Genomic DNA, 26,794 nt, shown 5'->3' on the forward strand with positions numbered 1-26,794 from the left:
ATTGCTGCTGGGAACTTTAGGCAGCGTCAAGGGTTATGGTTTTGGGGAGATTGCATCGTGGTTCTGCGGACGTCCGCCATCCTCAGTACCTTATTATACGATTTTCATGAAACCGTGGTGTGTAGTCACGGAGGTTATCAGAAAACTCACATCAGAATTTTTGCCCTATTTTTTTAGAAGGGCATGGCTAAGATTATAAAGGAGTATGTTCAATATTGTGCTATATGCCAACAGGTCAAATACAGCACCTTATCCCCGGTCGGGTTATTACAGCCGCTTCCAATCCCTTTTCACATATGGCAGGATATCTCTATGAATTTTGTTACCGGCTTACCAGCAGTTCAGGGATTCTCGGTCATCTTAGTGGTTGTGGATCGACTCTCCAAATTCGTCCACTTCATTCCTTTGGCTGCGGATTACACAGCCCAAAGGTGGCTGAGGCTTTTCTCATTCATGTCGTGAGTGTGCATAGGCTGCCCCAGTCCATTGTATCTGATCGCGACAAGTTTTTACTAGTAAATTTTGGGAGCGGTGTTGCAAGGGATAGGGTATCATGCTTGCATGTAGTTCAACTTACCATCTGGAATCGGATGGGCAGATTGAGGTTTTGAACCGTTGCCTTGAAATGTATCTTTGTTGCTATACTCAGGAGAATCCTTGAGAGTGGTTTCGGCTGCTTCCATGGGCTACGTAAAGTTATAACACATCCTTCCACTCTGCAATTGGCATGACTCCTTAGAAGGCTATTTTTGGCTGCAATCCCCCACCATGCATCTACTATGAGTTGCAGGATTCAGACCCCCCAGTAGTCCAGGATCAACTGCAGTAGCGTGACACTATTCTAGCATCTCTCCAGCTTAACTTGCAATGTGCACAGACTAGAATGAAGACCAGAGCCGATGGGAAGCGCTGTGAATTGGAATTCGAGGTTGGTGACCTTGTATACCTCAAACTCCAACTATATTGTCAGCACTCCGTGGCTTTGCATAAAAACCAGAAATTGTCCACGAAATACTTTGGTCCATTTCGCATCAATCAGCACATTGGCAAGGTTGTGTATAAGTTGGCGGTTGCCACTGAAAGCTAAAATCCACCCTGTATTTCATGTTTCACAATTGAAAAAATGTGTGGGAGGGCCTCCTCTTGTCACCCACCTATCAAAACCATTGTTACTCGATACATGGCTGCAAGTTATCTCTCCTCTTGGTTCTTGGTCACCGCATGGTTAAGAAGTATTGCAAGTGGCAGGAATTTTTTATCAAATGCTGGGGGTAATGATATAAACATTGGAAAAAAAAGGGCTGAAACAAATAATCACATGAAAGAGAACATTCATAACTACCAAGCACCAAAAGATTAAGGAGGGAGAAACAAAATTAAAAGTTAGTTATAAGGAAGGACCATACATAAAACAAAGTGTTAGAGAATGTGAGCATTTTTCTATCTGTTGTTCTTCTCTTCACTGTTAATTCTTCCCTTCTTTTTCTTCTTTCGATACTTCTCTTTTATCTCAGGTGAGCATACGTCTTATGAGGATATGCCTGGATTAGACACTGACATAGTGGTCCACAATTTTCCGTTTAGACCGGAATGAAAGCCAGTTAAACAGAAGTTGAGGATGATGAAAATACCCCCGGCGAATAAGATCAAGCGATCTAGGATCCCACCTTTGATCAAGATGAAGGTGTAGTTTTCACTAGGAATCCAAGGGTTGCCGATCAGGTTAAGTAAAGTAGTTTTATGTTCGATTCTACTCTATGTTAGAACATTTCTGTGAATGTTATTCTGATTTAAGTGGTCCTACTCTGTGTCCCGTGCTAGGAAGCATTATTCCTAAGGTTCCCACGGAAGATCAAGTTGGTGAGCCGTGTGATGGGAAACCTTCCCACAATTCTTATTGCCCCCTTCTATTCATTGTTTTGATTTGTTTTCAATTACCTTCGCCGCGTGCCACGGAATGAAAGGGGAGTCGATCTGCCAACACTAGCAACAAGGACATCCAGAATCAGAGCATTCCATTTCCCTTTCTTTTATTATCAATTGAACACAATTGTAATGGTTGCACATTCATACTCAATTTGTTCATTCATTGGAATTACACACTTGCATCCTTATTATTTAGTGAGTGATTTTTTTAACATAATATTTTTGTTTTAATGACTACAACAATTTTATTATATTGTATATGATTTGAGAAAATGTGACGAATAATTGAAAGAAGGTAATATTTTTAAAGAGTCAAAATGAAAATTAAAAACAAAGTGCCAGTCTATTAGGGGTGTACATGCATGGGTCAGGTGAAATTGGGTTTGTTCTAATCTAGATTCGACTCTAAATATATACTGAATCTATTTTTTAGACCCTAATCCGGCTCTAGACCCGATGAAATCTAAACATTTTCGGGTCACAATTATACCGGGTGAAACCAGGCCTTTAAAAGCTTTAATAGTAGTTTATAAAAAAAAATTTATTTATGATGCACTTATTTATAAAGAAGAAACTTGTTACTGAAAAGTTGATATCTATATTTGAACTTGAATTTGTCTATAAGTTCTAATATGATACTTTTTTTTATCTATTTTTTAATTTAACAACTGTGATTAAAAATAAAACAATAAACTTATAATTAATATAACATAATATTGAAATTAATTTAAAACATATATATTTTTTTAGCTTTCTTTGGGTGTACATAAATCGGATGAAGTCGAATTTGTCTTAATCTAAACTTGACCTTAAATAATGACCAAATCTATTTTTAAAATTCATACTCAACCTTAAATTCGATAAAACCATATCAAATTAGTTCCTAAAATATTCAAGTTTGGACCGACTCAGGTCATGTACATCTGTATTGTCTACAAGTGTGTTTTTTGCGTTCGTTTTCCCAACAAAAGTATTAGAAAAATATGTTCAAATATATTTTTTAATTAAAAAGTAAAGAGATTTAAAAAAAAAGTTTGACAAATAATCAAACTTTCAAAATAGTTTCTGTAATAATAAAACTCGTCCAAATAAACTATATCATAAAATTCTGAAATTTAGAAAAGGAAAATAGAACATAATGGTTTACTTATTTATCTGATCTGTAAATTTGAAAGAAATAAACTAATAGTTTTTTAAATTAAAAATGCAGTAATATTTGAAAACAATAGTCAACAAGATTTGTGATCTGTGGATCAGATCTGAGTCTTTGTCTCAGGCTACATCATGCTTGATTATTTAAACTTTGATTATTATGATGAGTATATAGTAAGTATTTTCAAATCACATGGGAACACGAATCCTTTCATTCGTTTATAAATGTTTACAAGAGGAGGATTATATTATCAAGTTCTTAGGTAGACCAAAGCTAGAATTGATTATTCGGTGTTTATATTAATTCAAACGTTATTGTTTGAGTGATTAATTCAAGTATCCTTTGCGGATAATAATTAGTTCCATTTGGTTGGGTATATATCCATGTGTACCAGTCCAAAACTTTTCAAAATTCAAAATCATTATCTATACTATCACATCAGAAAAGAAACGATTTAGGTTGGTAAAATGGTTAAATTTACTTATTTGTTTAAATAAAAATCGAGAGTTTAAATTTTAAAAAGAAAATTATCTGAAATTTTAGTTGGATTAATTTAATAGTAAAAATAGTTTTCTTTCGATCAACCGTGATTATATAAATATGGAGATACTTAGATTATTTATAAAAAACTTTAATGCTTAAATTAATATTAGTCAGATATAAGAATTAGAGTTTTTTTTGTTGACTAAGAATTGGAATTAAATAATATATATTTAGGATATATTTTTTTATTAATTTGGAAGGAGAATTTTGAGAGAATTCGAATAGAATTTATTTAAATTTAGGCTTGATCTTATCAAATATATGATCTTATCTCTAAACTTAGTTAGAATTAAATGTGAGATTATGTGACTATTTGGTTCACTCAGTGTGCTTTGTTAGGGTTTCTTAGTGCTCTGTTAGGGTTTCTTAACGGAGTTCCTAGTGCCGTCAAGGCTACATTGTCAAGATCAATTAAATCTCAATACAAATCTACGTAATCTGCATGGCTGAGACAACGAGGGATGAAGATCGGATCGAGGAAGACAACCTGAAAGGAGGTAGGAATGTGATTCTACTGGAAGAGGCAGACATATCAAAAGGTATTAACGCTTGCTCCAATAGTCTCTATGGCAGACTCTTTGCTTCCAAAACCTTCTCAATTGAAACCATGGGGAATGCTTTAAAGGCTATATGGGGAAACCCGGAAGGATTTAGCGTGAGTGACAAAGGGGATAATTCCTTCCAATTCTTTTTTAATAAAGAAGTGGATGTCTTGCGTGTTGAACGTGGTTCTCCATGGCTATTTAAAGATTATGTGCTCCATGTCAAGAGATGGAAGGAAGATCAGATCTGTGATGAAGAGATTATTTCCAATTTTCCAGTTTGGGTTCAATTTTGGGGTTTGCCAAAATCGTTTAAAACCCTCGAAGTTGGACGTAAATTGGGAGAGAATCTGGGCACAGTGTTGGAGGTAGGTAAATTTCAGATGCGAGGCAGAGAAACTAGGATTGTGAAAGCCAAAATCAATATCGATGCTACCAGGCAAGTGAGAGATCAGTTAATAGTGGCAGGACCTAATAAAAAGGAGGTAGAAGTGGCACTGCGCTATGAGAGACTTGGAAAGTTCTGTACCTATTGCGCAAAATTGGGGCACGAGGTGAAAAACTGCCATGATCTGCTGAAGGACACAGAGAGTGAGATGGTAAAAGAGGATGACATTGGCGAATGGGTTAAAGCTAGCCAAGTGGGAACGCGAATCTACTCTGAAGGAGAAAGAACATTCAACAACTCAACCCAAAACCAGAATAAGGCCACTCAACGTAAGAAAAAACCGGTCTTAAACTGCTTATTGGAAGAATTTGCAGGGATGTCAATGCAAGAAGGGAAACAAAGTTTGAAACCACAAGACACTGGTAACAGGGCAGCACCTGAGTCACCTCAATCAGCCAATTCTAGAACAGAATGCATGGAGGTTATCATAGCTGGTCAGTCCAATACCAAGGAGGATGAAGGGCAGCTTATGCAATTCGCTATTGGGGAGTGTCTCACCACAGAAAAAGGTAGGAAGTGGAAAAGGTTAGCAAGACAAGGTGCTGCAGAGTCAGATACTAAAAGTGAACCCAAAAAAAGGTTGATGAGTAGTATAGCTGAAGTAACTACAAAGAAAGCAAGAACAGAGGATGAAAATGCTGTTGAACAGATGGTGGAGGGTGCCAGCCTACAAATGGCACCCAAGGCGCCATGAGAACTATAATTTGGAATTGTCGGGGTTTGGGGAGACCCCTGACAATTCACACCTTAAAAGGGATCTGTAAATCCCACTCCCCCGAGATTGTGTTTATAAGTGAAACAAAGAACCAATCTCGACAGGTGGAAGCAAAACTTCGGGTATGCGGCTACGAAAACTGGTATATTGTTAACCCGGCAGGAGTGGCAGGAGGACTTGTGCTAGCTTGGAAGGACAGCATCAGTGTTCAAATTATTAGCAGTGGAGAATTTTTTGTGGCAGCCGAAATTAAGGAAGTCGGAAGCAGTGAGGTATGGGCGTTCATTGGTGTCCATTTGAGTTGTTCAGAACAAATTCGATCCTTACAGTTTGAGGAGCTTATAACAATGAGCCAACACATGGAAGGAAAAGTGGTAATAGCAGGCGATTTTAATGCTATAACAAGCCAAGCGGAAAAGGAGGGTGGAGGCAAAAAATCAGCAACCACCATTGCAACATTCACTAATTTTATTGATAGTAACGAATTGGTGGATATTGGAATGGTGGGGCACCCTTTCACGTGGACAAATCGAAGACAAGGAGAGGATTTGGTGAAGGAGAGGCTTGACCGCTATTTAGTTGGGATGGAATGGAAGTTGAAGTTTCCGAATGCAGTGGTGCACAGGTTCACAGAGTCAGGCTCGGATCATGCTCCAATTTTGATGGAAACCGAACCTCAATCCTGGCATAGTAAAAGGCGGTTTAAATACCAGGAACGTTGGTGTGGAGAAGAGGATGTCAAGAGAATTGTCAGTGAAGTGTGGAGAATGGAAGTTGTAGGCTCGGCTATGTTCTCCTTGGCCCAAAAGTTGAAAGTTTGTAGACATATACTAGTTCAATGGCAGAAAACTCACAAAGCAAACTCCCGGAAAGAAATTGAGGACCTTCAAGCTAAACTAGAGGAGTTGCGGGTGGCTGGAATCAATGGGGGAGAGGAGGTTACCAGTTTGGAAGAGAAGTTGGAGCTGGCATATTTGAAAGAAGAGAGCTATTGGCGAGAAAAATCTAGAATCAAGTGGCTAAAAGAAGGAGATCAGAATACTAGATTCTTTCACCAGAAATTTCAATCAAGGATGCGAAGGAACAGAATTTGGAGATTAGTGGGGAGGGACAATGAGATTGCATCGAAACCGGAGGATATTGCAAAGGTAGCTGAGGACTACTTTTGCGATATTTTTACTTCTTCTTGTTCGGCTGATCCGAATCCATACTTAGAGGATTTGGAGTCTAAGGTTACAACTTCCATGAACCGTAGGCTCCAAAGGCCAGTAACTATGGACGAGGTCAAAAGAGCTACATTTAGTGTTCATGCTCAGAGTGCTCCTGGTGATGACGGGTTTACAGCTAAGTTTTTTCACTTTTTCTGGGATATAGTTGGAGGTGACGTTTTTAAGGCAGTGAGAAGTTTTTTCCATAGTGGCAGAATTTTAAAAAGCTTCAATCATACTCAAATTTGTTTGATTCCAAAGGTGCCAGATGCCAGTGACATGACTCAGGTACGACCGATCAGTTTGTCTTCAGTTATGTATAAAATTATTTCTAAAGTTATGGTGCACCGATTACAAGGTATTATGAATAAAATTATAAGTCCAAATCAGAGTGCGTTTCTCAAAGGAAGACTCATTTCAGATAATATTCTAATTGCCCACGAATGTATGCACTATTTGAAAAATAAGAGAAGTGGGGCAGAGCATGAGATGGCTATTAAACTAGACATGAGCAAGGCTTATGATAGGGTTGAATGGCATTTTTTATGGTATATTATGGATAAGCTGGGGTTTGATGCTAAATGGATTAACTGGACTAAGGAATTGGTAACGACTGTTTCTTACTCTGTTGTTGTGGAAGGTCAACCATTTGGCTATTTTAGGCCAAATAGGGGCATCCGACAGGGTGACCCCCTATCTCCATATCTCTTTCTTTTTTGTGCAGAAGGACTTTCCTTCTTGCTACACAAGGCAGAGCAAAACAGATTAATTCAAGGAGTTCAAGTTAATCGGAGATGCCAAACAATTAATCACCTTTTGTTTGCTGATGATTCAATCCTTTTTTGCAAGAGCGCACCTAATACAAGCCAAAGCATTCTAGAATTGCTAGAGACCTATGAGGGTTTTAGTGGGCAAAAAGTCAATTTGAATAAGTCGGCTATCTTTTTCAGTCACAACACTCCTCAGAACACAAGACTAGCAGTTGCTCAGACACTAAATATTGAACATATCGGAGCACAAGACAAATACCTGGGACTGCCCTCTATAGTTCAAAAATCAAAGAAAGCAACCTTTGGAGCTATCAAGGATAAAGTTCAGAAGAGGATTATAGGTTGGAAAAGAAGTATATTGTCATCAGGTGGCAGGCACACGCTATTGAGAGCGGTGGGGGAGGCGATTCCTATTTATACACTCTCTTGTTTCAAGCTCCCGGACACGCTGTTGACTGAGATTCATAGCATGCTCTCGCAATTTTGGTGGGGTCAAAAAGGCGCAGAACGAAGAATGATTTGGATTAAATGGGACACAATGACGAGACCAAAGAAAGATGGAGGGCTGGGGATCAAGGATCTAAGGGCGCAAAATTTGGCTTTATTGGGCAAGCAATGTTGGCATCTAATGAAATACCCTAATTCTACTATATCAAGAATGCTCAAAGCTAAATATTTCAGATATACAGATTTCCTACATGCAGAGATAGGAAGCGTACCGTCGTGGGGTTGGAGAAGTGTTCTTAAAGGGCGCAAGGTGATCGAGAAAGGCTTGTTATGGAAAATAGGCTCTGGCACTAATGTTCGCATCTTCCATGACCCCTGGCTCCCACCACCAGTGCCCCTTAATGTCCCTCAAAATGCACTCACAATCTCGCCAAATATGCAAGTATATTACGTTAGTGCGTTACTAAATCCTGATAGAAGTTGGAATAAAAATCTGATTGAGTCGATTTTTTCAGTTGATATATGCAATAAAATTTTTTCAATCAAACCAACAGAGGAGGAGGATGAAGTTAATTGGTGCTGGACAAAATCTGGTATATATGAAGTTGGGTCAGGATACAAAATTGCTTATGGATTCTTTCATTCTCCTACTTCATTGAGGTCCCAGAACATACACAACAGAGTCTGGAATAGCATTTGGGAGTTGAAATTACCACATAAAATTAAGATTTTTCTATGGAAAAGTCTTCATGAAAAGCTTCCGGTGTTGCAACAAGTTCACAGCCGGTTCGCATCCACTCCTACCACTTGTCCAAGATGCATGTTGAAGGCTGAATCAATTTCTCATGCTTTGTTCCAATGCCCCCAGTCTTCAATAATATGGAGCCTAAGCTTAATAACCTCTGACCTATGGATGAGAGAAGAAGAAACTTTTTTCAATTGGTGGCAACGAGTCTTATCCTGGGCAGTGGCTCAATTCGACGGTAGACAAAAGACCCTCCTCATAGCGGCGTTGTGTTGGAGCACTTGGAAAGCGAGGAATCGGTGTGTTTTTGAGAAGGTAATAAGCCCAGCACCAGAGATAGTGAAAGAAGCTAGCAATTTAGTGCGTGAACTCGTGAACCATACCTGATAGATGCTACTTTTTCTTTACTCTTACTTTACTCTTCTTTAAGCTCTTAAGTCTTTCAGTCACAGCTGATGATAAATGGGAATACCCAATTCTTTTGTACTTCCTTATGGAAACACTTTTATTTTATATTAATAGAATAATATTTATCTTTGAAAAAAAAAATGTGAGATTATAAAACAAAATTCCTTTGAAAAGAGTTAATTGAAATGAATTTCTTTAAAATATATTTTTAAATTAATATTTCATTAAGATATTTAAAAAATCATGTTAAGATATAAAATAAATTTATCTTGAACAAAATATAAAAGGCAATTTATTTTATCCTCAAACATTTTTATATTGAAAAATATATTTTCTTGAGTACAAACTAATTTATTTTGTTTATTTTGAATGATTTCATGTCTATCCAAACATAAAAGAAACAAATAATAATTTCTTTATTAAGATTATTCCTATTTTCTGAAAATAATGGAACGTAATCAAACACAAAATTTGAGTTCACTGTTTCGTATAACACTCAAATCTTTCATTTTAAATAAGCGTTTGATAAGTCTACCGCGGTGCAGTCATATAGTAGTATTGTTCTGTGCATTTTCAACTAGAAGAAAATACCCAATTTTTTTTTTTTTTTTATCGTATTGGAAAATGGTCTTCAATTTTTACGGTTGGAAATTCAGCAACAATGACTATACCATATAGTGTATCCACAGGGAAAAGAATAAAAAGAAAAAGGAGATATGATGAAATTTTATGTGCCGACAAAAAGTTAATATATCTAAATATGATTTGTGTCTATACAAAATATCTCTTAGATTACCCTTGATTTGTTTTCTCTTCAAGAGTGGAGCACTTTCTGGAGCTCAAATCCTGAAGCACCAATCAACTTAAAATTTAGTGCCTACGACATAGAATCATTTGACATTTGACAATCTCCCAAACACACTCAAATGTGGTTTAGTTAAATGTCAAGAAGCCTATCTCGTCTAAGTGGGAAATTTCATTTGTTCAAAGCTCTTGCAAATTGTAAAATTTGTTGTTTTGGGGTTGGGCACACCATGTCCAACTTGCCAATATTAAATTTAAATTAATGTCACGTTGCTAAGTTCAAGGCATGTTGCCCGCCATTTACAATCTGTTTAGATATAGAAAAAAAAAAAAAAAGAAATAAGAGAAGAGAAAATAAAAAGAAAAGTGAAATTATTTGTGTATTGTTTAGATGAAAAGAAAATAATTTTTTTTTGTTTGAATGAAAAAAAGTAAAGAAAAAAAATTATAATGGTATAAAATTACATTAATATTCTTATAATAAAATAAAGTATAAATATTTTTATTTATTTATATTTTATTGTATTTTATAAATATTATAATTTTATATGTTTGATTTAAATTATTTATCTAATATGTATATAATGTTTAAATGTGAATTTCTATTATAATAATATATTAAAACTATTAAAATTAAATTTATATTAATTATTATTAATAATAATATAACTATGGATAACATTATAAATATACAAAAAAATAATATTTTTTCTTATTTTTCTTGCTTGTAATGAATGAATAAAAATTTTTTTGGTAAGACTCACACAAAATTTTTTCTTCTTTTCTATTTTTTTGATATCCAAACAAAGAAAAATAAAATTTTTTATTTTTATTTTTTTCTCTTATTTTGCCTTAAACCAAACATAGTGTTAGGATATCATTCTTGTTTCCAATTTTCTTTTATAGCTCTATGCCTTTTTCTACGGCTCATTGTCCTTTCCCTTGTCACTTTCAACTTTCAAGTTTCAGTTGGGAGAATGTTAGAGTACCAATATTTTTAATATAAAAATGATACATTAATTAATAGACTTAAATAAAAATAATAATGACCTAATACTTTTTTTTTGATAGTTTAGATTTGAAATCATTAAAAGGGTAACGAGTTTGTTTAACACTTAACAATAGTTTATATTGGTTAAATGAGTATGTTCATTGACAATGAAATAGTTATATAAAGAAAATAATAAAAAAAAGTGGGTTAAAGTTGAAAGATAAATAAAGATTAATAATAACAGTTAAAAAAGGAATGCATGCGGCTGCTTGGAGTAATCGTTAGTAATTTATAGAGTTGGATAATCAGACAACCAATTGGCTAATGATAACGAATTCTTAATTTAATAGTCTCAAGAATAAAAAACCAATATGTCTTTTTCATCATAAAGGACAACTTTATTTATTTTTGAAAGTTGAAACGACATGCTATTTATAAAGCTTAGCAACGTCCCTATATACTGTAAAGTATAATTAAAGTTATGCGAGAAACTCAGAATATTCGGGAATTTGGATAAAGTGGAAATTAAATTGGTATACTCATCATAAGCCCAGTAGTCAGGGTCCACAAACTTCTATTTGGGCCAATTGGATTTTATACTCAGCCAAGCTAATCTTGAGAGAATGCCGAAAAACAAAGTCTTAAAGTGGTTAAAAAATAATCTTTCCTAGTTCCACCGTCCACGTTGACCAAAAATTGCAAGAATCCTTTTCCGTTAGAATTTGTCGCCGGAAGTATATTGGAAATTACTTAGTACATTCCATAGTTTTCTTGAGTTTACTTTGAAAATTTCAGCTACTTACTCTTTGTTCAAAACGAAATTGTAGAAGAATTGAACTCCTAAATTTCTAGAACAAAATTAATATCTTACAATCCTTTCAAAAGCTATGTTTACTTTAGGATTGAACTCCTAAATTTTAGGATTGCATTCCTTTATCTTTTGAACTGGTAGCTTTTTCAAACCATAGGCTACACAACTGTAAATATTTAATTTAAGCAACAACTTTTAACTCCTACCATAAACAATAATAAGTAAAAATATTTCCTTTAAAATAAATCCCGCCCCAACAAATAAACGGGCAGGCTGGCCGAGAGGGGGATTTGCTTGATGATTACTACTAACTGCCAAGCTCAAAGACACGAGCTGTTCCATCGTATGAAGCCGAAACAAGGTACTTGTTATCAGCAGACACACAAAGAGCATAAATGGCAGCTGAATGCCCCCGGAATGTGGTTGTGCATTCACCGGACCGGCTATCCCATAATCTTACATTTCCATCCAAGCATCCTGTGGCCAAATTCGAAGCATCAAGCCACGCCAAACATGTCACTCCATCCTGTTCACATGGTGAGGTTCCTTCTATCAGACACAGTCAAAGTATATCTGCAAACAGAGCTCGGTTTGTTCCTAGATATGCGAGCTTGCATTTGCACAAAGCAGAATTCATACAAACCTCATGGTTACAAGTGGAACGGGATAAGGAATGTTCTACATCCCAGATGACAAGTTTTTTATCCAATCCCCCAATTGCAGCCCAGGAATCACTATCACAATTCAATGGAGCAAGTTATTTTATGGTTCTATGACGAGTGACAACATCAACCAGCACATCAGATATTTATAAGATGGAATTATGTCAAAAAAACTGCTTTACTCAGAAACCAAGTCAAGCCACTTTGCTTTGGTTCATGTTATTATTTAATGATCACAGATTTTATTTTATATGTTAACAATAATTTTCTGTCTAGAGTGAGGTATTGTTCTCTAAACTGATTCCAATCATGCAGCAATGCACAAACACGGGCCATGAAAGGTTAATAGTACATACCTTGGTGAAAAGCCAACACATTCAATGGACCCTGAATGAGAAACCACGGTATTAATAACCTGTCAACCACAATACTCATGCTTCTTAGAGAGCTTGCAAAAAACTGAATTTAAATGCTTAAACTCCTTAAACAAAGAATTAAAAATTAAGAATTAAGAAAAAAAAAATGCAGTGGCAGAGACAAACAGAACAATGGATAAGTATTGAAAGTGTTTGGGTTTGAGTCATACACAATTACACCATTACTACAGGGCTATATTATGCAAGGACATAGATTACCAAAGTCAAATATAGTTGGATCAAAGATTTTCTAACTCTCAACATCTTGCTAGTTGCTAGGGAAGAGAATCACCAAGCCACATTTCTAATAAATAAATTTCCATAAACAAATCCACCAAATAGTTACGATCTCATATATCTGAGCATAACACAATGTGCCAATCTTGAGCCATACAGGGGATTAGCTAGCAGATAGCTACCAATTGATGTCGAATAGAACATTGCTTAGACTGACCTTGCTATTGTGAAAAACATAATTTCAAGTAAATTAACTAATAATTGTGAGGAACTGCTCTTGCTCAATTCTCTTTGAGAGACCATGTGTTCACAAGCTGGCTCCCATTAGCTGTTGAGAGACCATATGACTCCATGGGCCAACAGTATTCCCTCAAAAGCTTCCTATCCACTCAAATCATTTCAAGTGACATCAGAGATTATCATTCTTTGGATGAAGGTATTTGGAATCAATAATTGGATAAGACAAATTTATGATCAAATTTTACTTTGAGCAACTATTAGCTCAGGGGAGTTAAGTAGCACTCTCAAACTTATAAAATTGAAACCACATGAAGAAAGTTTTAAAAACATTACTTTATTATGACATGGCCAAAAGATTTATCTAATTAGTGAGAAATCAAAAACCAAGAAAAAGACACAGAAGAAGACAAGTTGAATGATGAAAATAGTGTATGGTTATCAAACACAATGAAACCTAATGATATATACCTTCCCAGTAGAGATATTCACAATATGGGCAGATCCAGATCCAGATCCATCCTTGGAACTGGAATCGGGAATGGCACCGGAACCGGTAAGGGCAAGGGTTGATGATGAACTTATTGACAAGCATGTTAGTCCCTCAGTATGATACGGATGTCCTGTAAATCATAGTTTACAAGGCTAAGCAAAAACAAAAGCCAAAAAAGCATGCTGAAGAGAGAGAGAGAGAGAGAGGGGGGGGGGGGGGTTTCAGATTTACATACCCCGCACCACATGAATGCTTTCTCCACTCTTTGGATTCCAGATTCTCAAAGTTGCGTCCGCTGAACCGGTACATATTATTTTCCCTAAGGCACCAAGTAAAACAATATTGAGACTTTTAAACACAGCATAACATTAATATGAACTTATAGAAGAAAATGTGCTGAGAACAAAAGAAGGTATTACCATCAGGAGTAAAATCACCACAGGTCACACTAGCACCATGACCAACAAACATATTAGCAAAAGCAGCTCTTTCAGCATTCCACATCCAAACTGTGGAATCCTCCGAACCAGCTAAGAGTATGTGTCCTCTCGGATGCCACCTAAGCCACTGAAAGATATCATATCGAATTAATTTTTGTAATGACACAGAATAACAAGCGACAAAAAGAACAACCTCTTTTACCTCAATTCCCCCTCTAGGACCCTCCAGTGTGCCTTTCAGATTTCCCAAAACATCCCATACTTGAACAATTCCACCTAAACATCCCGAAGCAAGAAACTGTCCATCGTGGCTAAAAGCTAAACTAGATACAGAATCCATATGACCTGTTTAGAATTAACATGAAAAAACAAACTAGGCATCAGCACCACAATCTCAAGCTTCACACAAATATGTTTCTAGTGCAATGGAAATACCCTTTAGCTCAGAATACCAAACTTCATTGCCAATATTCCAGAGAAATCCTCTGTCATCTCGACCCCCTGTTGCCACCAATGTTGCATCGCTTGGGCTGCAAGCAGCTGAGTACAACTCCCATGGTTCATGCTCTGTTGCATCGCTTGGTCTGCATGCAGCTGAGTACAACTCCTCTGCACAGGAATTTAATTAAAATAAATAAAAAAGCACACACACACACACACAATCACCATAAATTGTATACAATAGAATAATCATATTCAAAATCTAGTTAGAAATGTTACCTTTATGACGAGTGAATGTATGCACAGAATCATCGGCATCAACTGTGAAATTTTCAGATAATATCATTCAGCAAACACACAAACAAACTTAAAAGCAAGGAAATTAGATTTAGGTTCAAGGTAATCGAAGTCAAGAATTCTGCGACACTTGTGGAGCTAAGAATTGTAAACTCTTTACGGGTAAAACCACGAACTCAACTTGGGAACTACATTTTTGTATTCTAAAGACATTTTACATTATTGGTTTGTATCAAAATTATTCTAAGTAGTATTTTTCAACTTTTACCAAAAAATATATAGTGTATAGAGTTCCGACATTTCGTAAGGCATGATCCTTGAAAAAAATAATTTAAAGTTCATTCTGTGTGTCTTCTTGAATATCATATATAGGGAACTCAGAATGGTTAGTTAGTATATCAATAATAGCAGGTGTTGCGTATATCAGGGAGAAATTTGTCTAAAAAAAAAAAGTCATTTAATTTTATTTCAAATTGTAACACATTCTTCTAACCCTAAGATAACTCTAACCAAGTGGCTTTTAAAGTTAAAATGGAAAAATTGCAATGGCGCCGAAATAGATGGTTTAAATGTGATTATTTCATAGTATAAGAACAAACTAGGAGGCAGTTAGTGGTATAAAACGCATTATTGTTAAAGAAGATGGTAGAGTGGGCATGCAAAGCAAAAGTCATTGTTATGGATGGTGAAGCAAACAAGCCATTCTATGAACCTTGTACAGTAGGGGGAGTATAAATGTATAGTGTATAAGTTAACTCGAGAATTCAATAAAGTTGATGAGGCGGAAGGTGATACCGGAATGTTCGGAATCAGAATATTGGTCATCATAAGCATCTGGAAGGTCTTCGTCGTCTATGGAAACTTCATCCAGAATGTCACACTCATCAATGACAAACTCCTGGTCATCATCGTCGGCTGCATTCATTTTGCGGCACAATTTGTAAATTGACGACACGGAGAGACGATGTATGGGTAGTTGTGTATGCACTACAGAGCCACTGAAGCCACCCACAACATCAAAATTCCAGCATTCTAACCAACCGCCAACAAAAACGTACTTTACTCGCCCTAAACCCCTGATCCGTAATTGGGTTCAACTGGGTCGGACCGAATGACCTTAGCTTTAAACCTAACCGTTTGAATTAATTAAGATGGGTTTTTTTTTTTTTTTGGTTTCCCACGGTATCCCCCAACCCGGCAGGTCAAGGACTAATCCGTCGCGGTACTGAGCTCCATTTAAGGGTTTGCCGCTGGCCAATGGGTTGCTGCATGCACAAGACGGGATTCGAACCCCCGACACTTGCTTAAGCGGACTAGTGAGCTAACCACTAGACCAACCCAACTTGGTTAATTAAGATGGGTTTAAAATGCTAGCCTGCTCCACTTTATAGCGGATTGGCGAGTTAGCCCACTTGACTTTTTGTAAAAAAAAAATAAAATTCATTACAATTAATTAAAAAATATTAATTAAAAATTTAAATATAAGTAAAAAATAGTCAAATTATAATATAAATTTTTTTTATTATTTTTTTTAATTTTTAACTTCAATAAAATTGTTAAAAGTAATATTTGTTAATAGAACTATCTTTATTTTAAAAAATGTCACATAATTTGAGCAAATATACGAAATTGTAAAATAAATAAATAAAATTAATAACTAAAAGAAAAATAAAAACAAAACAAAAAAATATTTAAAAATTTTATAATTATTAATTTTATAATAGTAATCACTATTTTATTTAATAAAAATAAAAATAAAAATCATCGATCCAACGGATCGGCCCGTCCCGCCCCGCCAAAATTCGTTAATTTGGTGGTGCGAGTTTGACAAATTTTTTTAATTTAGCGGATTTCAAATCTTAGTCCGACTACCTTTTTTAGTGGATAAAACGAATCGGCTGGATGGGTTCAACCCGTTTTGCCACCCTAACATGTTAAGGCTTGATAAAAAAAAGAATGTTGTTGGGCGACTTGTTTATTCAAAGGGACAAAATGCCACATCAAAGCTTAAATAGAAACATATAATATAAAAGAAGCATGCACATATCGAAAAGAATCACGAATTATTTGACTTTAACTTTTCAATTTGACTATTTTACTCATTGATTATGTTTTATGGCCTGACTTTTAAAAAAGCATTTTACTTTTTTAAAGCAAGAATATCACCGATTTCATAATGAGCTGAAGAAATACAAAAGTAGTGAAATTAAAGAAAATAAATGCCAACAGCAATAAGTGGTAATTATTTGTTGAAAATGATGCAAATTCAATTTTAAATAATAAAAGAAAAGATTAAATGTCAAGGATCTAACTGACTAACTGGAAGTTAAATAGAGTTTAGAAAGAAGCAGGGAGAAAATAATAATGGAATTATACACAATCAGTTCTACTTCAATGAGATATATCTTAATAAAAAAAATTTTAATTTATATAACTCTAGATTTTGGGATACATAGTTATGAATTGATTTTTTTTAATCCAATTATTCCTAGTGAAATGTTTTATTTAACTATTTTAATAATGATGACCCTTGTTTACTGACTATTGCCATAGTTCAGTTGACAATATTAATTATTAATAGTTTAATTTAATTTCTGATTACGCGGTAATAGCCTGGTAATAATAAAACAGACATGTCCAAATTACAATTATCATTTTCATTAACCAGTCCAATTAGTTACAATCCCAATTAACCACATTTATTGTGCGTTGTTAGCAAGAACTAGTCTAGGTAAAACATTGAATGCCAGACTCATAAGACTGAGATTAAATAAAAGTAAAATGTGTAGATTGGGCAAGTGTGAAAGATGGTTGTACAAAAAAGATTATGCTTCGATTGTTTCATCTAAATGAAAAAAGAAAAAGAAAAATCATCACTTCATCAAAACTGCATTAGATGATACAAATATTGCAACTTGACAAAGTGAACCTCCTATGCACAAATGTAAAATGAATATAATGCAAGTGACTTACATGAAGATGTAATCAGAGGATACGGTACTTCCAAAGGAACCAAAAAGAAAAAGAGAAGGAAAAAATAATAATAATACTAATAATAATAATAAAAGTAAAAAGTGAGGAAAACTTTTATAGTTAAAAAATAAGTCATAAATAATTCCATTTTTTTTTTTACTTCTCAAACTTAAGTACTATGCTAAGGTCACCTTGGACCAGATAACTCCACTGCATGTAGATTCTCAGTAGAGTCAACTATCCAATCAGAATTAGGATGAGGAGCTAGTTCCACTTCCTGCCGGAGAACTTCCACTTTTTGCCACTCGTCCCATCTTTCTGCCAAGCCATCGCCTTCAAGCATTCGTACCACTTCTGACATCTTCGGCCGGTCCATTGGGGAGCCTTGTGTGCAGAGCAGCGCGACTTGGATTAACTGCTCTACCTCGGCTTCTATGTAATTGTTATGTAGATCAGGATCAACCAACATTTCAAGCTTTTTCTCCTTCAGAAGCCCTTTTACCTATTAACATGTTCAGGGAATTGTGATCAGATGGATGTAAAGGTAACTTAAGCCTAATTGATGAAATTTCACACCCCCCCACCCAAAAAATCCCCCATTAGAGATCAATTCTAAACCACAATTAATAAAACCCTTAACATACCCAATCAAGAAGCATAACATCATCATCATTTGCAAGTCGAGCAAGGTCAAAAGCTCTTTGTCCGGTAATAAGCTCCAGAAGCATGATTCCGTAGCCAAAAACATCGGTTTTCTCTGAAGATTTACCGGTAGATAGGTACTCCGGAGCTATGTGTCCAATTGTGCCCCGTACGGCAGTTGTCACATGGGTGTCCTTGTAATCCATAAGTTTTGCCAGTCCAAAGTCCCCAACGACAGCCTCAAACTCCTCATCCAATAATATATTTGCAGCTTTCACATCACGATGAATAATCTTTGGATCACAGTGATCGTGCAAATACGAAAGTCCCCTTGCTGATCCCAAAGCAATTCTTTTCCTGGTTGGCCAATCTAGTGGTTCTTGATGTGCAGGACGCTCTGTAGGATAACGAAATCACAAGATAAGAAAAAGAACTGAAGCTGTTGAGTTTCAAACACAAGAAAAACTTCTAGATTTGGTAGCTAGAAGTTCCTTTGAAACCGTAGCTACGGAAACTAAACCTGGCAAAACAATCATATAATGCTTGTTCTCATTTTTCATCACTATCTCCTGTCCGAATCATTATTGTTCAAAATGCCTACTTCACAACTAATTCAAAACCCAAGTGCAAATGATAAAGTTGAACGAGTAACTATGACAACGATACACCCCCCCCCCCCCTCTTTCTTTTTCAAACAAAAAAAAAACAGAAAAAAACTTCCCATAGAGAGGAATGAAAGAAAGCAACCCATGGTAAGGGAATAATTGTTGAAAGTATGTACAACCCAAACTGAGGAGATTATAGTCAATTCATTGGCATCTCCATGAAATGACAAGTCACTCTCTTGCAACCCAATATAAGACAAGGATTCAATTTTTATTGCTTACATGTTTAGTGGCTTCTAGAATACCAAAGAGAGAAAAATGCAAAGTAATTACCTCTTAAGCATGAGGCAACACTTCCATTCGCCATGTAAGGATAAACAAGTAGCCTTTCTGTTGGTGTCATACAAAATCCACGTAAACGTAGGAGATTCCTATGCACAGCCATGCTAATCATCTCTACTTCAGTTTGAAACTGAAGCTCCCCACCAGGTGTGCGTTCCTCTTTCAATCTTTTCACAGCGACCAATGAACCATCTGCCAGACGTCCTTTGTACACTTTACCAAATCCTCCTCTACCGAGAATGTTCTTATTGCTGAAACTGTCTGTCGCAACTTGCAGTTCACGTAGTGAGAACCTCTTAAGTTGCCCAAGATGGACCTCGGGATCCTCCTCAGCTACAAATATAGTAGGTAAGTGAAATTCTATCCTTGAACCAAGTTTAACCAATTTGTAGTTTGTTCAACTAGGATTGCTCACCAGGCACATCAAAGAAAAATTCTTGCGGCTTTCTTCGACGCCACCATGCAAATGCAATTGCAGGAGCAGCAAATAATAGAGCAGCGCCAGCAGCAACTCCTCCGGCTATTGCCCCAGTGGCACTACCACCTCCTGCAATTAGAAACGGAGGAAGGTTAATAGAAATCACGTGGATGAAACAGATCTTAAACAATTTGAAGGGATGCCAAGTGCACAAATAACATTGTCACCGAAAGAAACAACTTCGAATCAGTAAATAAGGATACCAGGGGCAGAAATTGGGGGAGGAGGCACAAAAGGGGGAGGAGGCGAAAATGGAGGAGAGCCTGGACAAGGATGTCCAGTGACTGGTCCACATAGACCCAAGTTGTTGGCAAAACTGCAAGCAAGAAATACCCCAACGAGAAAAAAGAATTACAAAATAGAATCATTTTGAGTGCAACAATAGTTCAAAGTTCAGTGCAAAACCTGATGGGAGTGAATAATGAGAAGGAGCCATTATCAGGAACCACACCAGACAGATGGTTATTAGACAAATCCCTACATTTTGATGTGCAAATTGAGAACAATATGTCAGCATTTTATACAATATGAAAAAGGAAATATGCTTCAGATTTGGAGATGAAGCACTTACAGAACTTGAAGAGATGAAATATTAGTCAGTGACATTGGAATGGGGCCCGTCAAGCTGTTGTTGTTAAGCCGGCTATCCTTAGACAAATGTATCAAGGAAACAGTATTAAGAACTATCCAGATACCAAAAATGATAGGAAAACTAACAGATATTGACAGGCACCATGCCACTATGTCATGCTTTGAGAATTCAAATCACCACAAAGTTATACTGTTATCTCTTCCCACTTCGGTTCACTTGATAATTTATTTTAAGGATTCATGTTAAAAATGGAAGACAGGTAACTAGCCATGTACTAGCACAAATGACATTAGTATGCATGCTTCAGTCTGTTGATGTCAGTAATACTGAAATCTAAGGATCTTGAAGAATGTTCACAAATTCACAAGATGGGTAAAGAAGCATAGAAGTATACTCACAGAAACCGCAATTTCGACAACTTTCCCAATGAATCAGGGATAGGGCCAGTGAAACTATTTAGGTACAGATCCAAGCTCACCAAGTTAGTAAGATTCCCCAGGTCACTTGGAATAGGGCCAGTAATGTTATTGCTGTAAAGTTCCCTGTCATGCAAAATAAGATGACTGAATCAGTATACTATAAAAAGCATCTCACGATAATTTTATAATATTTTATGACGGTTCCATCAATCAAGCTGTCAGGCAAGAAAGTACAATCCAGTTGTAATTAGAGGTAAGTTGGGAACGACCTCCATTTTCTTCAAGGTTTCAAATACATATGCAAAAATAGATTAAGGCATTGATGTTTTGAGGCATAACATACAAATACTGCAAATTCTTGAGTTGACCAAGTTGTGTAACAAGTTGACCAGACAAACCAGCATTTCCAAGATCACTGAAATCATGACACGGGAAAAAAATAGAAAGGAACATTAGAAGAAGTCTTGCATAAGGTTTCGCATACAGAATGACTATCTATAAAACAGATATTGACAAACAAGCAGCTTACACTCTTATGACACTGTTATCATTGTTGCATGTTACATGAAACCATGTGCAAGGATTCACAAGTGTGGGATCCCAACTTTGCAAAACATTGTTAGGATCCTGTAAATTTGTCCTCAGACTATGTAAAGCATCGCCTGTTTCAAAATGCAAGAACAAACAATTAGGTCCTGTATCAAGATAAAGCTATTACACAATGCACCATGCTAACTGGGGCAAAAGGCTTCAAGCACCAAAACAAAAGTAGAAAAAGAAATGAAGATAATCACCAATAAGAGTACATTTGGTTAGAAGGTAAAAAGTGGGGGTCAACATGAAAATTTTCACCCCATTTTTCCCCTCCAACCAAACACACCCTAAAAGAAGTATGTAAATCAATGCATGATGATATCTTTTAGCTCAACTACCTAACAGATAAATAAACACATGAATAACTGCCTAAACCTTAAAAAATTATTTCATCTGAAAGGTTGTTGTGGCTAAGGGATATATGCAGCGAAACGGCAGTGAATTTAATCGGAAGAGACTCTAGCAAAGGCAATTCTATGGCTAAAACTATTATTATCAAATTAGTAATCATTTCCATTGCCTGGTTTGAATTGCAGAATAGTCAGCAAGAAGACATTGTATTAAAAAAAGTACCACATAAGTCAAGATGTTGAAAATCTCTTAGGACTTAAGACTATAAATAAATTATTCCATATGATCAAACTCTAACAATCCTTCCACAACCCTCAAAAATAAAGAAATAAAATGATTAAAAAATTAGACAAAGAAGCTATTCATGGTTGAAACACAGAGCTATGATGGAACTAGGTGCTAAAAGGGAAATCACAGGAACCCCGTTTAACCCAACCTCATCAAAATCCCAGGAAGCAAAAAGCAAACTCCCAAACAAGCATGAAATCACTCAATTTCTACTGCACAACAAAAAATTACAACACAGTAAAAGGGAAGTCCTAAATGTATGAATCAGCTGCAAAGATGAGAATTTGGTTTTGGTTTCACAGAAACAAACCTTCCATGTTAGCAGAAATGAGCCATAGTGGATGAACCAACAAGAACCACAAGATGAAAGCTAAAGCCCAGAACTTTCTCTCCATCTCAACTATGTAACCAACAATAGCAACAGCGAGAACAACCTCAGATCCAAACAACACCTCACAACCCGACACACCATCACAGAGAAACCCCCTTCCTCCTCCTCCTCCTCCGCCACCACCACCACCAGAATAAGAAAAGAACAATGACCCAAAACCCTAAGTCCCAAATCTCACATGCAAGGAGCCCAAATCTCCAGCATTACCACCCACCACACCACAGTACAACACACCCCAAAACCCGATCTCATCAAAGTACACACTTTTTGGAGTAACCCAGAAACCCCAACTAAACCAAAAAAAAAAAAAGAAAAATGAAACAAAAAAACCAAACTTTACTAAAACAAAATGAAAATCATGACATTATATCCCCCACCTTTTTCTTCTTTTTCTCTCCACTTTCCTCTCCCAGTTAAAAAAATAAAAATACAAAAAAAAAATCTTTATTTTTCCAAGTTTTATTTTTTCCTTCACTTGCTCTATTCTATAGCTAGCTAGCTACCTTGTGAGGAACACACAGAGACACTGAGCCACTCACACTCTTTCTCTTTCTTTCTCTATCAGCTGGTGTGTGAGAGAGAGAGAGAGAGTTAGAATTGTTATTTTTTAAGGAAAAAAAAAAAAACTTGAGTGAGGCGTGCACAGAGAGAGAGAGAGAGAGGGGGTGCCCGAACGGTGCTGACCGGTGCCCGAGCGCAGTCAAAAAAAAGAGAGAGAAAGATGTGGTGGAAAGTGACGTGACCCTAACATGGCAAGGGAGGGCAGCTAAACCCCGTTTCTGGTCAAATTTCAAGTGAGTTTTGTGGGTCCCACCCTCCCCCTTTTCTTTTTGGGGTGCTGCCATCTCACTCTTATTTCCATAATCCCCCTTCCTCCCTCTTCTATCTACACTTTTAATTAATATTACTTACTTCGTATTAATTGATAACTTAATCCTATTGTTTTCATTATTAATGAATACGGATATTAACATGTATAATCACATCAACACTAATATATTAGATTTCATCAGAATTTTACAATTAAGTGTGCTTAAACAAAATTAGTGAGTATATATTAATATATTAATACTTTATTATTTTAATAACTTAAAAATAACAATAAGATTATCAAATTAGAAGTAAAATTATTTACTCCATTTACAATATATTTTGTATGAATTGTTAATTTAATAATTTATTTTTAATATAAACTTAGTATAATCGTAGTTAACGGAATATTTCTACATGTAATAATAATAAACTGGCTTCCTTTAACATTTAGTTAGAAGTTTATTTTTTTATAAGAATTTAATTTTGATATATTATCAGTATAAAATAAATTTATATGTGTATTTAATTACGTAATGTCACATTATAAAAATAATTATTATTTTATTAACCATATAAATAATCATAAAAAAATATAATTATATAATTATATAAAATATTTTACACTATAAACACATTAAAATTAAACTTTTCTTTGTAATATATACAAAATGGCTACAATAAACATCTTTTAGGCAACTATTAAAAAGAGCATACAGTAGGTCTTTCATTCTATTCGAATTTTATTTTACTTTAATTTTTATATTTTTATCATTTATATTTTATTTTTAATGTCTAATTTTATTCTATTTTCAAAACTAGATACAATGTTACATCCTAATAAACCTATGAGAATTTGTATTTGCAGAAAGGGGTTATCATTAATTAAAATTTATACTTTAATTTGTAAATACTTTTATAGATAACTATAGTGGATGCATACCACAGTTTATCAAAAATTGTAAGTTTATTGTTTTAAAATAAATATTAATTCAGGGGTTATCGTTTTTTTCTTTTTTTGTGATTGAATTTCTTATCTGATATTTATCCCAAAAAATATAAATGTCTATTTTTTTTATCCACATTTATTTTTTTATTTTTTTCAATGAAATTTTATTTTATAAATTTTACCAAAAAAAGCTCGTATAGTATGATTAAAGATTAATTTATAGGCTCAAGAAGATAATAATATATTTAAAAAAATTATTTTACATCTAAATATTTTTGTTGATCAAATTTAATTAAATTAATCAAAATTCAACAAAAATTATTTACAAAAAATCGTATAAATTGTGTCTCTTTTTCATTCTGTCTTTTTTTTTCTGTTTTTTTTTTTTTTTTTGCTATTCTTCTATTGTTGCTGTATTCTTTCATCTCCTTTCTTTCTAATGTTATTGTAGCATTTTTTATTTTTATTCTCTTTTTCTTATTTTTATTCTTTTAAGAGGATAAAAATAAAAAAATAAATTATAAAAATGTAAAAACAAGAAGGAGAAGAAGAAAAAGAAAAAAAAATGATAATAATATAATGTTAAAAAATATAAGAGTTTTAAATTTATAAATTTTATCAAAAAATAGTACCAAAATTTTTAAACTTGATATAGACAATTTTTGAATTTTTTACACCTAAAATTTTTAACAATGATACATAAAGTTATCAGAAATAAAAATAGTACTGAAAAATTTTCAGCTGTGATACTAAATTTTTTTTAACATATCTTCTTTTTTTACTACATCTTTTTCTTCGTATTTTATCTTCTTTTTCTTTCTCCTAAACTTCAACATGTTCTTCTTCTTCTTTTTCAAGTTTTGTTATTAATACAAACAATTTTTGTATCTTCTTATATTTTATTTAAAAAAGAAAAATTTTTTATCTAAACAAATTTGTTTCAAAGATAAATGGTATATTCTTAAATTTTAAATAACAAACTATCTTGCAGCATGGCGTAGAGTTCAATTTAAATTATGTGTTTATTGTGGTAAAATTTATGTTTTATATAGTAAATTTTGGTTTTTTATTTTTGTATTTTATATAAAAAAAATTTAGTGTCATTTTTTATCATTATTATTATCGTCATCATTTTTTTGTGTTTTGTTTTTTTCTTTGTTTTTTCTATAAAATTTTAAAAATACACAAAAAAATAAATAAATCAAGAAGACAAATAAGAATAAAAAAAATTTATAAAAAAAGAAGAAAAAAATAATACTGATGATAATTACAACAATGATAATAATAATAAAGGAGGAAGAGAAAGAGGATGAAAAAAAAGAAAAAAAATCAAATAAATAAATAAAAAATGAGAAAAAAACATAAAAAAAGAAAAAAAATATCTATATATCATGAATTAGTTAGATTTGATTATGCAAAAAAATTGATTATTTAAAATTATTAAAGATACGAATCTTATTCTTGTATAATTAAAAATAAAATACGTCTTTATATCCTTTTGAATGTGCACTTAACATTAATAACCTTAATTAATGATTTACATAATTATAACTTAATTTGGATCACATACTTAAATGATATTATAACAAACAAACATAATTAAATCATTTTTGGCTACGTGTTTCAATTTAATCAATGTTAAGTAAATATTAAAAATTAGCTACTAAATAATCACTTAATTAGAAAATATATGTATATTTATATATAAAAAAGATGACAATCCATTCTTAAATTAATAACGTCACTCTTTTTTAATTTAATTTTATTTTTTTTTCTAAAATTATCCACAATTCTTGTCAATATGACTAAAAAGTTTAAAAAAAAAAATAATGATATGATAAATAAGGATTGAGAATAATTTTAAAAGAAGATAAAAAGTATAATTAATAGGAAGTGATATTATCAATTTGAAAATAACATTATTATTTTTTTATACATAAATACATAGTGATTAATTTGGTGACTAAATTTTAATATATATTTAGTATAATCTTTTTTAGACATGTTTATAGCTAGGTCAGATTGGTCTGAGTTTAATTATATCCGAATCCAATCATAATATTGTACTAAATTTATTTTGACTCGACTTTAAATAAATCGAAATAAATCGAATTAAATTGGGTTGACCTAATATAAAACTAGAATATACAAATTTATAAATATTATGTAATTAATAAGTTCATAAAACTTTTAAAAATTAAAGTTAATACATGTCATGTCATATTTATACTAAAATAAATTATTTAAAAACAAAAATAATGCTATAAAATATAAAAAATATTACGTATTTAAAATATAATATTTCATGATTAATTTTACTATAAAATATATATTTTAACCGCAAAACACACAATGTCAAATTGAACTAAATAATCTAAAGCATAATTCGAATCTGATTTAAAAATAGTACCGAATAAAAAAGACAAATCTAATAATACAAAATATATCTCGAATATAGACTGAATTTAAAAGAATCTATAACTGAACATTTCAAACCCTTTCCCTTTTTTTTGGTGACTTAACCCTTTCCATTTATATAAACTAAAGGTACTTTTTCTACAAATGATAATTATTACTAAAAAAACATTATATCCAAGCTAAGCATGCACGCATTAAGTCGCTAATC

General features: G+C 33.9%; 3 protein-coding genes across 6 annotated transcripts; 1 reads left to right on the plus strand and 2 right to left on the minus strand.

Moving 5' to 3' along the window:
• The first annotated feature begins 5,302 nt into the window (after window positions 1-5,302).
• On the plus strand, window positions 5,303-8,884 carry LOC148546792 (uncharacterized). The gene is made up of 2 exons (XM_088499365.1): window positions 5,303-6,823; window positions 7,385-8,884. The coding sequence occupies exons 1-2, from the start codon at window positions 5,303-5,305 to the stop codon at window positions 8,882-8,884; spliced, it is 3,021 nt and encodes a 1,006-aa protein (XP_088355491.1).
• Window positions 8,885-11,576: 2,692 nt separating this feature from the next.
• On the minus strand, window positions 11,577-15,823 carry LOC107616332 (uncharacterized). Of its 4 annotated transcripts, XR_015899796.1 has the most exons (11): window positions 15,530-15,823; window positions 14,717-14,758; window positions 14,432-14,605; window positions 14,199-14,341; window positions 13,976-14,123; window positions 13,792-13,875; window positions 13,535-13,686; window positions 13,044-13,207; window positions 12,530-12,588; window positions 12,155-12,245; window positions 11,577-12,037 (listed from the first exon to the last, which is right to left on the minus strand). XR_015899796.1 is itself a non-coding variant. In XM_088499564.1 (10 exons), exons 1-10 carry the CDS (start codon window positions 15,657-15,659, stop codon window positions 11,819-11,821), a joined length of 1,242 nt encoding a protein of 413 aa, XP_088355690.1. In that variant the 5' UTR covers window positions 15,660-15,808; the 3' UTR covers window positions 11,577-11,818. The 4 variants fall into 4 exon arrangements, 3 of the variants coding, with proteins under 3 accessions (XP_088355690.1, XP_088355688.1, XP_088355689.1); XM_088499564.1 differs by lacking the exon at window positions 13,044-13,207 and having other exon boundaries at window positions 15,530-15,808; XM_088499562.1 differs by lacking the exons at window positions 13,044-13,207; window positions 14,717-14,758 and having other exon boundaries at window positions 15,530-15,779.
• A 1,677-nt stretch (window positions 15,824-17,500) lies between these two features.
• Window positions 17,501-23,257, minus strand: LOC107618667 (somatic embryogenesis receptor kinase 2). The gene is made up of 11 exons (XM_016320789.3): window positions 22,329-23,257; window positions 21,315-21,447; window positions 21,129-21,200; window positions 20,765-20,908; window positions 20,346-20,417; window positions 20,180-20,251; window positions 19,978-20,090; window positions 19,712-19,843; window positions 19,288-19,629; window positions 18,352-18,746; window positions 17,501-18,209 (listed from the first exon to the last, which is right to left on the minus strand). The coding sequence occupies exons 1-11, from the start codon at window positions 22,411-22,413 to the stop codon at window positions 17,895-17,897; spliced, it is 1,875 nt and encodes a 624-aa protein (XP_016176275.1). The 5' UTR covers window positions 22,414-23,257; the 3' UTR covers window positions 17,501-17,894.
• Window positions 23,258-26,794: the final 3,537 nt, after the last annotated feature.

This window comes from Arachis ipaensis, chromosome B9 (genome assembly GCF_059453495.1).
Source record: "Arachis ipaensis isolate K30076 ecotype BB chromosome B9, ASM5945349v1, whole genome shotgun sequence".
Taxonomy (NCBI): Eukaryota; Viridiplantae; Streptophyta; class Magnoliopsida; order Fabales; family Fabaceae; genus Arachis; species Arachis ipaensis.

What these genes read in the sequence shown, in the direction of transcription:
- LOC148546792 (XM_088499365.1), top strand. Translation starts at nt 5,303, where the DNA reads ATGAGAACTATAATTTGGAATTGTCGGGGTTTGGGGAGACCCCTGACA. An exon ending in ATGCCAGTGACATGACTCAG is followed by an intron (nt 6,824 to 7,384) that starts GTACGACCGATC and finishes CTTTTTTGCAAG; the next exon opens with AGCGCACCTAATACAAGCCA.
- LOC107616332 (XM_088499564.1), bottom strand. Translation starts at nt 15,659, where the DNA reads ATGAATGCAGCCGACGATGATGACCAGGAGTTTGTCATTGATGAGTGT. An exon ending in TTGGTATTCTGAGCTAAAGG is followed by an intron (nt 14,342 to 14,431) that starts GTATTTCCATTG and finishes AATTCTAAACAG; the next exon opens with GTCATATGGATTCTGTATCT. An exon ending in TGGTGATTTTACTCCTGATG is followed by an intron (nt 13,876 to 13,975) that starts GTAATACCTTCT and finishes TTGGTGCCTTAG; the next exon opens with GGAAAATAATATGTACCGGT.
- LOC107618667 (XM_016320789.3), bottom strand. Translation starts at nt 22,413, where the DNA reads ATGGAGAGAAAGTTCTGGGCTTTAGCTTTCATCTTGTGGTTCTTGTTG. An exon ending in ATTTTTCTTTGATGTGCCTG is followed by an intron (nt 19,630 to 19,711) that starts GTGAGCAATCCT and finishes CTATATTTGTAG; the next exon opens with CTGAGGAGGATCCCGAGGTC. An exon ending in ATGTTATGCTTCTTGATTGG is followed by an intron (nt 18,210 to 18,351) that starts GTATGTTAAGGG and finishes ACATGTTAATAG; the next exon opens with GTAAAAGGGCTTCTGAAGGA.